The sequence below is a fragment of the Juglans microcarpa x Juglans regia genome, chromosome 4S (genome assembly GCF_004785595.1).
Source record: "Juglans microcarpa x Juglans regia isolate MS1-56 chromosome 4S, Jm3101_v1.0, whole genome shotgun sequence".
Lineage (NCBI taxonomy): Eukaryota > Viridiplantae > Streptophyta > Magnoliopsida > Fagales > Juglandaceae > Juglans > Juglans microcarpa x Juglans regia.
In genome coordinates this window covers 10,504,468-10,518,896 of record NC_054601.1, presented here as the reverse complement: position 1 = coordinate 10,518,896, position 14,429 = coordinate 10,504,468, and the positions used below count along the sequence as shown (strand labels likewise).

General features: G+C 34.1%; 1 protein-coding gene and 1 long non-coding RNA gene across 2 annotated transcripts; one reads left to right on the top strand and one right to left on the bottom strand.

The window, feature by feature from the left end:
* Positions 1-6,748: 6,748 nt before the first annotated feature.
* Positions 6,749-7,498, bottom strand: LOC121262772. Its single transcript, XR_005940168.1, has 2 exons — positions 7,147-7,498; positions 6,749-7,061 (listed from the first exon to the last, which is right to left on the bottom strand). It is a non-coding gene; the product is annotated as an uncharacterized LOC121262772 (long non-coding RNA).
* A 3,622-nt stretch (positions 7,499-11,120) lies between these two features.
* Positions 11,121-12,422, top strand: LOC121263867 (ethylene-responsive transcription factor RAP2-2-like). The gene is made up of 2 exons (XM_041166950.1): positions 11,121-11,413; positions 11,526-12,422. Exons 1-2 carry the CDS (start codon positions 11,272-11,274, stop codon positions 12,233-12,235), a joined length of 852 nt encoding a protein of 283 aa, XP_041022884.1. The 5' UTR covers positions 11,121-11,271; the 3' UTR covers positions 12,236-12,422.
* The last annotated feature ends 2,007 nt before the right edge of the window (positions 12,423-14,429 follow it).

Sequence of the window (14,429 nt, the reverse complement as noted above, 5' to 3'; positions counted from 1 at the left end):
AATGTTCGGAGGACAACATTTTTGCAAAACGGACATGAAAAATTGATGGGAGATTGTTTGTGGTACTAGTGTATCATCCTCCATTATACTGACATAGAAAATCCGCGTTTGTGTCGAGCGCTATGCCAACTTTTAAAAATAGGGTCATGGGCTATACGCATGGAATGAGGTGGCATGCACGTGTAACACCCAGGCCCAATCTTGACTCAGGCCGTAGAGAAGTCCAATAGTTGAGAAAAAGGGTGTCGTTTCTAATAAGTGGTTTTTTTGTTCTCTCTCTTTTCTCCCCCTCTCCTAAGTCCTAAGAGTTTCCTCTCCCCTCTTCTTTTCCCCAAAGCTTTCTCCCCTTCTCATGAGATTTCATATCTGCATTCCAAGAGTTCCTTAACAATTTTTCCCTTTCGTTACCCACGTCCTCATTTCTTTCAACAAATGCTCTCCCTCATTTTTATCTCTCTCTGTTCTCAAATTAGTATTGTTGCCCCCTCAAGTTTCCATAACCAACTGCCACCCACAAAGGCAGCGAGCCTAATCGAGTCCAGCAACAAACCGAGCACCATTACCCACTGCTCCCTCAGCCACCACCAGATAGATATTTCTAGCCACGACATAGTGAAGCTCAGCAACATCTCCAGCCACGGTAGCAAGGCTAGCAACCTTTCCTGTCGTGACCCAAGTCACCCACAGCCGCAATGCAAGCCACCATTCCTGCACCACACATGACGTCAACCTCCAGAACGGACCACGTGAGACACTGTTAAGGGTGTAACAGGTTCGGTTCAGTTCAATTTTGGACATATATTATAACTGAATTGGTATATGCCAATTTTGAGATTTGAAGAACCGATATTGCACCAATTACACCCTTAAATCGATACTTCTAGTTTTTTCGGTATATTATATAGTATATAATAATATAATGATAATATATTGTAGAATATATTGTAGTATATTATAATATATATTATAATTGTATTATAGACTACAGTTATATTTTATAATATCACTATTAACTATTAATAGTATATATAATATACTATTAATACAATAGACTATAATGATAAATGATTTTAAAATTTAATATTATATTTATTAGTAATTTATCGTATAATAAAAGATTATTTTTTATATATTATTTATAAAAATTATATATAATATAAAAAATCATATAAAAACAATATATTATATAATATAAAAAATTAAAATATATATATGAACCGGTCCGGTCCGGTGTTAAAAAAAAGAAAATCGGAACCGGACCCATTTTAACCAGTTTTGAAAATTATAAAATCGGTATCGGACCGAACCAAACCCATCATCGATGCAGTCAGGTTTACCAATTCACCAATTTTTTCTTTACACTAAACACTGTCCTGTTTGGTCTCTAGTGCGCCGTACGTGAACCACCATGAAAACAACCCAAGTGCACGGCCACCTCCATAGTTAATATATACCGCGACCCAAACCCATGGAAGAACACCACAATGACGTAAGACATTCTCCACCGTGTCCTCTAGTTTAGGAAGTGAAAACAGACCAAGCTGTTTTCTTGCTCCTCAGCCTAACTCCACCCTTGCACCGCCCACCATGGTTGCACCGCTGCTCAACTATACTCAGCCGTAAGCCACCCACTGTCCAACACTTGTCTGCGAGCCTCCCCATTAACACAACAACCACAGCTCCTCCATGCACATCAGAAGCAGCCCTTGCCAACCTCAAGCAACCACCCAGCCACCGTGAGCCCTATCTCGAACCACCAGTCATTGTTCCAAGAGTCCCCTCAAACGGCGTTGTTCCTTTCTTAGTACACCATTGTAGCCAACATTTTTTTTCTTTTCCTTCTCATTACGTATTGCTCTCAAATTCAAAAGGAAGATATAAATATATATTTATATATATATATATATATATATATATATATAGGATAGTGATAGGCTTACTACCCTATTACTACTCATCTACTACCAAAGTGTATTTCAAGTTTTTTTTTTATAATTTTCTTTTAAGTATTTTTTTAACATCCTCAATCATTAAGAAAAAAATTAAAAAAAAAATCAAATACAAAAAGAGTAATAGATGGGTAGTAACCCTATCATTATTCATATATATGTGTGTGTGTGTATTTCATTCCGTAACCTTATTTTCTTTACAAAGGGTAAGCTTTAAAGTTTTAATTACCTTACTCACCTTAATGTGTTAGCTAATTTTTTTTTTCTTTTTACTAGGTTGTTCACATGGGTTTTTGGTTTTGGGTTCGATGTATATTGGACTTGTGTTTGAGTTGAGTTTTATGTTAAGAGATTATTAAGTTAGACATGTATTTTTAAATTGGCCTTGGTTTTGTATTATTTTAAAATATATATATATATATATATATTTATATATATATCTTAAGTGGGCTAATTATCTGATGGATTAGATTTTTAAGTTAGATTGATTTTAATTGTCGTAGAACACCACTATAATATTTGGTAGTGGGTTAGGCTAAAAAGAGAATTTAACTGAGAATGCCTTAAATAGGAGATGTTCGGAAAATCACTTTGTGGTTTAGTAGTAACTGAGTTAGAAGAATTTGAAATATGGAAATTATTGTCGTAAAGTAGTTTAGTTGTGACGTTTATTTTAGATGCTATAGCTTATTTTGTGTTGATTTATAGTATGTATGAATTATGTCTAGGTGACAAACAATTTTTATTGACACCATTGTGAGGGTATTCAGAAAAATTGAAGAGTCAGGTAAGTAGGGTTTCGATACCAAACTTTATATAAAACTATTGTTCTGTGGTTGATTTTAGGAAAAACATGCATATTTTATTTTGGAAAGAAATTTGAAAACAACCTCAATTATGTATTTTGCATGAAATTTATATAAAAGAGAGAGTATTTTCTGTCATAATTGGTATAGACATGAGTAACTTTTGTCATTATATTTCTGAACTGTGCAAAAAAAACGATTATTAAATTTGATATTTGTGCATATTTATATAAAAATGCTCTTAGATCGTTTTATTTTGGATATGTGAAAATTATTTTAAACCGCCTTGCATTTTTCTTTTGATATGATAAATCATCTGAAAACATTTGGCATGGCATTCTGATTCTGTTTATGTTATGCTCTGCTTCGACCTCACCACGGATGTAAAATTTTGGCCTCAGTTTGAGTTGGTACCAACTTTTCTGTCTCTGAGTGCAACCATTTTGAAAATAAAATGGCTTTTGTGTAGTCTTTTTTGTGTGCACACTCAGAGCTCCGAGAATGATAAGGGGAAGATTCACTTTTGTCTCTACCCCGTTTGGCCACCGGGGATAGCACAACTCTACCACAGGGATTAAACATACTCATGTTCTGATATGATGCTCTGATATGATATGATGATGATACTTAGTTTATGCTATGTCAAAGGACTTTGGAATATAAATATTTTGAACTAGCGCTCTATTAACTTTATTAACATGTTTTGTTATGCATGCTAGCACTGAAAATATTGTGTTTTGCATCATATACTCTGTAAATGTTCATGTTTTATATATTGGTATATGTTCTTTACTTACTAAATTGTTGATAACTCACTTCGTTATCTTCATAATACTTTCAAATGATTTTGATGACATAGCTGAGAACAAAGATTAGGAAGTATAGGCGGGGTTAGCTGTGGATTATTTATTGAGTGCCTATGTATACTTTGGTTATGAGGGAAATTTATTTAGTGTAGATGTTGTTGTTATTATGTTGATCTAATTTGCTAAGAGATTTATTATTATTATTATGGAGAATTTGTGGAGTTGTGAATTTGTCTTGTTGGGTTATTTCATTGAAAATTTTGTGAGGATTGTATATATATTTGGTGGGAATAGGTGAATTCATATTTATGGAATATGTGAAAATGTTATTTATATTTTGAAGAGATGATTTTAGGTGTCAGATAGTAACTCTCCGGCCCCTTCTGGGTACAAGGCATTACTGTTGTCGTAGGTGACACGGCTCAAGTCCAACATTTCTAGTTGAGATAGGCTCTGATACTATTTGTAACGCCCCAATAGAAGGGCCAAGTTGAGATAGGCTCTGATACTATTTGTAACGCCCCAATAGAAGGGCCAAACTACATGGTCTATACTCTAAAATGACTAGTCAATGATACAATTGGAGCCCCATTCAAACCCTATAAAGAGCAAGAATTTCTCATTTCAAAGTAATGTGAGATCTCATGCACTACTTACATTTATTCTTATCATATAGGATATCACAACACATCCATACGCTAGTTCAAGATTAATGTTTGATTGTTGACCCTTTCATTATAGCACTAATGCATCAATCCATGCATATATAGACTTTCATGTAAATGGTATTTATGTTAGAAATAACTGAAAGAGTTTAAGCATGCATGTGAAATCCTTGTGTAATATTTATAAACTTCATACGAAAAATGCTTCAGTGTTCAATGTTGGAGCATGTAACATACATCGCCTCTTTTTAAAGAGAAATGATATTTACAATTTTAGACTCCGTTTAGATATTGAGGTGGTCTCAGATGATCTGTGAATATGAGCCCACTGTAGATTCACCGTGAGAAAGATCTGGCAACCGAAAGATTAGACCCGCCTATTAACTCTAAATGGGAAGTTAGTGCGGTTGGGCAGTTGAGAGACTAGATCTGCGGTGACTTCGCCGTGAGGGAGTTAAATTAGATAATGGGTCTCCAATTAGTTAAATTCACATAGAGATATAGAATTATTAGTTTGAGATATTTTTGGTATTATTCGAGATAAAATATTAAATAATTAAGGAATTTTTATCATGAACTTTAGATAATTGGGATTCTATAACAAGGAATAATAAGTTATGTGGGATTTGTTAGGTGAAATCAAATGCTTTAGATCTATTCTTATTATTTTTAAAATCTTAATTTTAATTTTCTTTTCTTTAGTTTAATAGATAAACCATTATTAAAATTTTGATTTTTTAAATAGTATTTAATTTAGTCAATTTCAGTATTCAATAGCATAATTATTCTCCATAGGTTCGATATCTATTTTCTTTAAAATATTTTACTACTTATTACGATTATGTGCACTTGTAGATATATTTTTATGCGAACAAGGGTAAAGGATTCCCTCCTCGTCTTCGTCTCCGAAGGAGATGAAGGTGCGTTGGTGTTCCTTCTTTGCTTAGGCGGGCGATGATCAGCCAGGTACACTTCCTTGTACCGCGCTCTTCTGTGTGTGCTTTCTTGTCAAAGGAAGTCGGGCTGTCGTCGACAAACCCCTTAGTGATGGTTCTAATCTCGTACTGAGGTTGTTTTTGTGGGCTGGCGTCCAAGGGAGATTCTACGGTGGCTCTAGCTCCACCTGCCGTCTTCTAAAGCTTTCTCTTCTCCTCGACCTATCGAACCTTCCTCGACTGCATTCTCGTTCCCCTCTCCTATCGGTAAAGCACTAGGCGGCAATAGGGTGCCCCACCTCTTCCCTTCTCATATTGTGGGAGATGAAGTCCTCGATATTGTGAGTATTGGTTAGGTGATAGGTGCAATAAAGGCAAACTTTGTATTGGTTGTTTGCTTCCTAGGTACTCAGTTTGTCTTCTTCCTATATGGACAGTGTGACTCGGTCATATCAGGATCCCGGGCCTTTAGGGGGTGCTCTTCCTGCCTTCTGTCTTGTTGTCCCCCCTTAGTCTTCTCGGGGAACTTGGCTTTACCCGACGCCTTGGTCTTTCTGTCAGCCTGTTCCAGTTCGATCTTCCTAGGCGCCGTCAAGGCCAGGAGCACGTCTTCGGCATTGATGAAACTATCAGCATGGTCTATGAACTCCTGCATTGTATTGCTTTCTGACTTTCATCCTCCTTTTGTCTGACGATCAAGAAGTAAGCAGCTGGGCGTTTTCGCCTTTTGTTGGCCATTGAGAGTATGAGGAATAGGCAGGCCAATTCTCCAAAGCTGTCGATCGACCCGGTCAGCCATGATCGAAACCATCTCCTCGCAGCCCCCTTCAAGATTAGTAAGAAGGCTCTGCAAGCAATTTCCCCAGAAAATCATGTAGGGTCATATTAACCTTAAAGTTTTTAGGTACTTAAAGGGGTCCCTAGACCTATCATACGTGTCAATTTGGGAGACCCTGGGTTTCAGTGGCAACGACGCAACCATCACCTATGCATTGTAAGCTAGGTCTGTGCCAATGAGTAACTAGTCCATCGACAATGAGGCGCCCATCTTCTTTTCCATTTCCTCATACTTGTCTATAAGGCTATGCAACTCGTGTTGCATCTTCTTTCTTTCTTCCTCCGGCTCTTCACGACTTAGCTTGCTCATTGTGGCTCAATTCAGTGTCTTCGACTCATCTGTTGGCGTCCATCCTCATGATATCATTTTCCTTTGGAAGTGTCTCCACCTTTGTGGTCAATTCCTGACGACCTGGTCCATTTCTACGAATCTTACTTCCATATTCTTTGATGATGCTTCTTGTTCTCGAGTTGTTTGAGAATGTGTTGTCACCTACATACGAAGGACACATTGCATCTATAGAAATTTTCTAGATTGTGTCACTGTTGATGACGTGTTTCTATACATTGCGACTAAGTTCTAACAACCCGAGTCAAGATCCTGCTACCTACAACACAAAGACAAAAGTGGGCTCGATGGTAGTCTGGAGAGCCTTCAATGCCAATTTACGATTCTATATATTGTCACACTCAACATACATTGATCTAATTAGAAAATTCTTTTGTTTAAAAAAAATATATATTGAAAAGAAGAACTAATTAATAAGAGAACCATAAAATTGAAAATTCCACCGAATTTAGTATTTACAGTACTTGATGCCTGGGAAATTAAAAAATAAAAATAAGAAGGATCGATCCCAATGGACGCCATTACAGAGCCGAAGCTCTCGTCATCGAAGCTCCAGAAAGAACTTCATGAAGTTCTCTTACTCCATTAGCCCATCAGATAGCTTCTGCACTTCTCTCTCTTCCTCCTCGACTTTGTTAACCACTTTGTCCTCCTCTGTTCGGACTTCACCTCTCTTCGATGGCTCCTCTGGCTCTTCTTCTCCATGCACATCACCTCTATATAAAGAGTTCAGGCTCAGAACCTCATTTCTCTTGTTTTAAAAAATTATGGAAAAAAAAATATGATAATCCCCCTGTACAGTAAAGGCTTTGTACCTGAAGGGAGCTGGGTTGCTGTTAGTGGGGCTGAGACATCGTGGAGGAGTGGACTCAGATTTGACTCGAAGGAGTTGAGTTTGGGCCAGAGATCAGAGGCGTAGATGCGGCGGATATCTCCACGATTAGGGATGAAATCTGCGATGATAGCATTGCTGCTCATTCTTAAAGCGTAACAATTAGTTTGATTCGTGTAAGGGAGTGAGACTTTTGAACGGCTTTAGAGAAGATAACTGAGGGAATTCTCTAGTAAAGAAAGGATCGTTGCAAGGAAGATGACGTCTGGACTCTGGTTAAAGAAAGATGAAGGCAGGGGGCTTTTGCAGGGGCGTTATAGTGCTGCTGGTTTGGTACCCCACTTTGCCCCTCATTTTTACCGTTTGTGTTTAATTTTTTTAATGATTAAAAAAGTTATTTCTAAAGAAAAAAAGATTTAAATATGTTAAAAAAATGAGAAAAAAATAAAAATACACATTTAACCTAACGGTCAAATTGAACGAGTTATTCTAGGCGGCATAGTAGTCTGACTCAAAAGGGATGTGTTTGGTCTTTGGATAAATTCAACTCATCTCAAATCAATCATTAATAAGCATATTATTTTTGTAATTTTTCATAAGAAAATTAAACTCATCTCAATCTATTTTATATATTTTAACTTAAAAAAATTAAATTCATTTCAATTTAAAAAAGTTAAATCTACCTTAATATGATCTATAAAATATTATTATTCATAATTTAACTTAATTCAACTCATCTCAACATCAAATGCAACCATATAAAGTAAAAGGACAATGCTACATCTCCTATTAGTGGGGTGTAATATTATTTTACATGTGTTTTCTTAAGATATTTTATATATAGATTTTTTAATACTTTTAAATATTTAAAAAAAATAAAATAAATTTAAAACATCATTAAAAAAATATTTTTTTAATCAACAAGTAAAAAAAAAAAACCATTAAAAAATACTTCCCTATTATTTTTTATAATTTTTTATTTTATTTCGTGATTAAGAAAATACTTTCTAATAGTATTATGATTTTTTATTTTTTTAAAATCCTGAAAATTTTTAAAAAAATTTAGAAAAACACATAGAAATAAATTGCTAGATCCCAGCCAGAGATCTAACATTTTCCAAAGTAAAATGGATTTGTTTTCGCAACTCATTTTATATAATTATTCTAACTTTTATAAATTCTTTTAAAAAATAAAATAAATAATTTAACTTTTTTAAATTTTAAAATAAAAACAATATTTAAAAAATATATTTTTAAATAAAATATTAAAACAAACGAGGACTGGCTAGTTGGGACAACTGAATTTCATAATTTCGTGAAGGACATTGTTAGGGTAGAACACTGTACCGATGAGTTGAGCTATTCTGTTGCCTAAAGTAGTCAATTCAATTTGACCGATAGTGTAAATGTGTATTTTTATTTTCTTTTTTATATTTTATATTTAAATATTTAAAAAAAATATCTCAATACACTAAAAATTATTTTCTTAATCATTAAATAAAAACAAAAATTAAATACACATATGGTCAAATTGAATGGACAAACTAACATTTTCCTTTACCGATAATGCAAGAAGCACTTCTTTTTTTCATTTTTTTAAAAATATTTTAAAAAAACTAAAAAAGTTACAAATTCATTAAAAATATTTTTTTAATCATGAAATAAATAATAATAAATAAAAAGATAAAATCGATCTTAGGACAATGTTACGTACACAGGTATTCCTCTACCGATAAGCTAATTTTTTTTTTTTTTTTTGCCTTTTTTTTTCTTTTACCCTTTTCTAAATTATTAAGATATTTTTTTAAAATAAAAAAATTATATATTTATTTAAAAATATATACCTAATCACTAAATAAAAAAAAAGTTATTTTCAAAAAGTTACCTTTTTCGATAGTCCAAACTGACAAATGCGTGTTTTTTTGTCAAAAGTCCAATTATACCGACAAACAAATATACTAAAAAGAAAAATATAGGGACAAACCGGTTGGGAATTCCACGAGCTCTATGCGGCGCTGCTGGTTTCTTTCACATGGTTTCGGTAAAACTCGCACCTGATTCTATTTTTCAAATTCTTAAAGAGTACATAAAATTAAAAATAAAGATGAGAATAAGTATATTTTCCAAAATAAGAATATAATAGGATAGTCAGTGGTGGAAAACCACGATGCCGGCAACACAAAATGAGGACCGGCTGTTCTACCGATGCAAGTGTTGGTTGGAATTCAATATGGTTGTACGTATTTTAAATATAAGAAATGGTTTTTATAAATGTCACATAATTTTTTTTTTAAAAAAAAAAATAAATAATTTATATAAAAAAATTAATTTTTTTTATAATAGATCCACTTATTTTTAAGAGAATAGCATGACAGTTGCATTTTGTACCATTGTATTTAACATTGAATAATGATATACAAACAATATATTATACAACACTTTACACAATTATATTTTAAATAAAAGTTATTTTAAAAATAATATAATTTTATAAAAATATCTTTATTTTATAACAATTTATTGCATGTATATCATTACTTTCTAACACCGTTTTGAGAAAAAAAAACCGTCAATGTCGTAGGTACAGTGGTTGAAGTACGGGAGCAACGATGGTGTATGGGGCTCACGCGTTGGTAAGACGATGACGTTTCTTGATCTATCTTATAGATCGGTACCTATGGAGTATAGTGGTACGGCGAGTATACGAAATTGACGTTCGGAAGGCGAGACGTCAAACATGATTTCCCACTTGATAGAGAAAAAGTTCGGAAAAGAAAGCGCAAGTGGGAGAAGAAGAGTGGTAGGGAGGGGGAGGGGGAGGGGGAGGGGGAGGGGCCCCGTTCCCTTTGGGAAAGAGTGAAGGTCTCTTGATCTCTAAAGAGAATGAAGAGATCAACAAGTTTTTTTTAGAGGAACTTTATTCATTCTATTACTTCTATTTCCTATAACATGTCTTGCATGCTTGGTACTGACGCTGCACTTACAATTATTGGCGGTAATATTGCGTTTGGTTGTTGAGTTGAATTTAGTTGAATTTAATTTTTTATAAATAGTAATAGAATGAGTTATGTGAAATCTATTTAAATTGAGTTTAAAGTGTATTTAGATGTTAAAATGAATTTAATAATTTTTATAGAAAATTCAATAAAATTGTAGGTCTCACATATAAAGATGTGTTAAGTTGAAAAAAGTTATGAGACTTATATGTAAAGAGATTTTGAGTTGAGATGACTTTAGTAATTTGAGAATTAGATATTTGAATGTTAGATTTAACTTAAAATTAAATTGAATTCAACTGAATTTTACAACCAAACGTAATCTAAATGAATCCAAGTTCAGTGATGCAAACATGGGCATCATCTACACAAATACTGAAAAATGGAGGACAGGAGTACTTCTCTGTTTATTGCACTGTTTACATCTCCATTTTGTATGTTATTGTGCATTCGTACGTGTATTTAGCATTTTTTATTATAAAATCAGTATATGTATTTTTAGGTTTTTACGAATCAGGCCACAGTTCTCAACTTTTACAACATTGATACTTAAATTTCAATAAGGAAATTCTGTTTTGACAATAATGTACATGATCAAGATTCCTTAGGCTTAAATAAAAACATATATATCTAAAAGGAGAAGTTATATAGAAACAAAGATATTTTTTAAAAATAAACTTACAAAATGATATAATTTAATGTAATCCGTTAAATGTATTTTATAATAAAAATAATTTTAAAATATAATGAACTACATCTTTTTAAGATTATCTTTATGTAATTTTTTTTGGACAAAGTATAAATGAGAAAAATGATAAACTGTTTTAATAATTATCCAGTAATAAATAAATTTAAATAATAATAATTTAAAAAAAAATAAAAAATAAAAAGGTGACCATGAAGTTTCCATCACATCCACCAGTGCTCTAACGCACTTCTAACCCCTACAAAAGCCCCATCCTCTTTTGAGTTTTGACATCATCTTTCTTCCTATTAGCAATCCTTTCATTATCGTCTGAAAGAGAACCCCCTTGTATTATCTTCCCTAAAACCCTTCATAAATCTCACGATTCAAACTTATTATTTCGATTTAAGAATGTGTGGCGGTGCTATCCTAGCCAATCTCATCCCCGCCTCTGATCTCTTGCCCAACGCCGAGCTCAACCCCTTCGAGTCAAATATGAGTCCAGTCGTCGAGGATGTCTCATCCCCACTCAAACGAGCGCAGCTTCCTTCAGGTACATACCCTTCCTTTACTGTACAGAGGGATTAGCAAATGTAATTTATCCCTAATTTTTTCAAAACAAGAGAAGTGAAGCGAGGTTCTGAGCGTGAGCTTTATATAAACAGGTGATGTTCGTGGAGAAGCTGAGAAGCCGTCGAAGAGGCAGAGGAAGAACCTCTACAGAGGGATTCGGCAACGCCCATGGGGTAAATGGGCCGCCGAGATACGCGATCCGAGGAAAGGAGTTCGCGTCTGGCTCGGCACCTTCAACACCGCCGAGGAAGCGGCCCGAGCCTACGATCGAGAGGCCCGGAAGATCCGTGGAAAGAAAGCCAAAGTTAATTTCCCCAACGAAGACGAGAACGAGGTCTGCTACTTCACTACCACCTCCCAAAACCAAAATCACTATAACCCGCCCTTTGTTCGAAGCGTCCCCAGTTTCCCTGATCATCATCTCCGGGACAATGCTGACTTGAACAATAAATATTCAAGAGGTTCGGATTTTGGGTTCGGTTATGATCTGAACCAAATTGGAGGAGTCGGTTATAATGGGTTTGAGTCTGTTGGGGAACCGAACACTGACCCAACCATTGTTTCTGGAAATTACAATACTTATCCATCGACAGCGTTGGTTTGCGCTAATGACCAGGAGGCGAAAGCTGAAGAGGAGGAGAAAGTGGTTAACAAAACCGAGGAGGAAGAGAGAGAGGTGCAGAAGCTGTCTGAAGAGCTAATAGAGTACGAGAATTTCATGAAATTCTATCAGACTCCGTACTATGATGGCCAATCGGCACCACCAGCCCCCCAGTACTGCTCAAAAAAGCGTTGTGGCTGATCTCTGGAGCTTCAATGAAGAGGAGGTCGTTCCTGAACCTGCCTTTAGGACCTCTTCGGCTCTGTAATGGCGTCCATTGGAATCGATCCTTACTTCTGTTCATTATATTCTAGAAGTTGATCTTCTTGTGAAATTGTCTTGTATTTGTCTACTTTCCCCCAATGAAATCCCATCGTTACATGTGCGAGGTGGAGATGGCAGGCACACCCGGCCAGATGGTGGGCACTGGACAGTGGCACCATTAAACCAGGTTAAACTACGTGATTTATGAAGAAAGAAGAGCCAACATAAACAAAATAATATTGAGTTTCTCATTTTCCAATTGATAAATGTCGTTAAAACTAGATATGCTAAGCACCATTTCGTATGAACAGGCCGGAAATAAATAGTCGAGTATACAGCACCATGTATACTGAATTTAAGCACCATTTCGTATGCAATTTAAGCACCCTTCTGTTGCACCATATATTCTGAATTTTTTAAAAAAAAAAATCACATTTTTATGGTGGGTTCTAATTTTTTGAAGATTTGTACGTTTGTATCCAGCATTAGTAGAATTTAGTACCAATAAACCAGCATTAGTCAAAAAGAAAATTGACTATTTAGATCCCTGGAATTTAAGCGTTTTTCAAACTGACTGAGTGCTTTAAAAGTTCTAAATTGATCCATGGTTTAGGTGCCAAGTGGAAAAGATCTCGATGGCAGAAATCATGTGGAAAATATTGCAATTAAGGAAGGATACATGTCCTCTCCAAACATGGTAATCTCTTTAATAAATATGCACGGTCAACAAGTTATCTTAGCAAAAACTATTAAGAACTAAAAATACAATAAAATAAAAAACTATAACTATAATTTAAAATCACATAAAATTTCATAAAAAAAGAAAAGGAAAAATAGTTTATAAAATAATGTGTTTTAAAAATAGAATATATTTAATTGTTAGAAAAAAAATATGAAATAAACATAAAATTAAAGTTGGATACAATAAAAAATAACAGAAGTTGAAAAACAAACTTAATAAGTAATGGAATGATGTCGGGTAGGTCAAATCCATTTGAGGAAAAAAAAAAAAAAAATTATGGACACCTGGTGTTGGAAACAGTGTACCGAATAATTTTGGAGATGCATAAGTCCTTGACAATAAGTTTTCTTGCAAGTACAATTTGAATAATTTAAGAGAAAAATCATCTAATCCGATGCCTCCTAAAAGATTATTTACGCACACTAGAGATTCAAGCCCTAGACCTTACTGGAAATGGAGACTTTTACAACCAGTATTTGTGGAAAAGAATGCGAAAATGATATCATCCCATTTTAGTTTTTTTTTTTTAACCAGTATTTGTGGAAAGAATGCGAAAATGATATCATCCCATTTTAGTTTAAAAAAAAAAAAAAAAAAAGAGCCTTGCCAGGATACCAACCACTTTGTTTTTTGTTTTTTCAAAAAGATAGACGGTGCTCACCGTCGGCTACGTTTCTTTATACTAGGGTTGAAAATCGGCATATTCAGTACAGTTTTGGTCTAAAATCGACGTAGCACCGATGGTATTTGGACTGCTTCGGAACTGGCCGAACCGGCCAACTAGGAGGGAGAAAACTAACGTTTAAGCCAAACGGCACCGTTTTACCTTTTTTATTTTTATTTTTTATTTTTTATAAAACTCATAACTAAAACAACGTCGTTTTATATATGTATAATATAAAAACATATATATATATAATTAGCCGATTTGACAGTTTAGGTTGGTTCAGACTGAAAATGAATCAGCTGGCGTCGGCTTCCTTAATTTTATACCGCCGGCCTATCGATTTCGGCCGGTTCCAAGACTTCGGCAGCCGGTCCATGTAAGAGACGGCTGGTCTCATCGATTTCTGTACAGCCCTACTTTATACGATTCGAATTAATATACATATTTTTAATGATTTTTATATAGTATTTTATATAATAGTTGTATAACTTAACTATATAATTTTCACCTAACATATAATCATTGATCATATATAATACTAAATGTACTATTAAATATTAACTAATATATTATATGAAATTATGAATACATGATAAATCATAACATTATATATTTATATGCAATAGTACATTGTCTAGTATCTACTCTTAAATAAAACAGTTAGGTACATTTTTTGTAAGATACTTAAGTTACATTGATGAAATATCCAATGTACAATTATT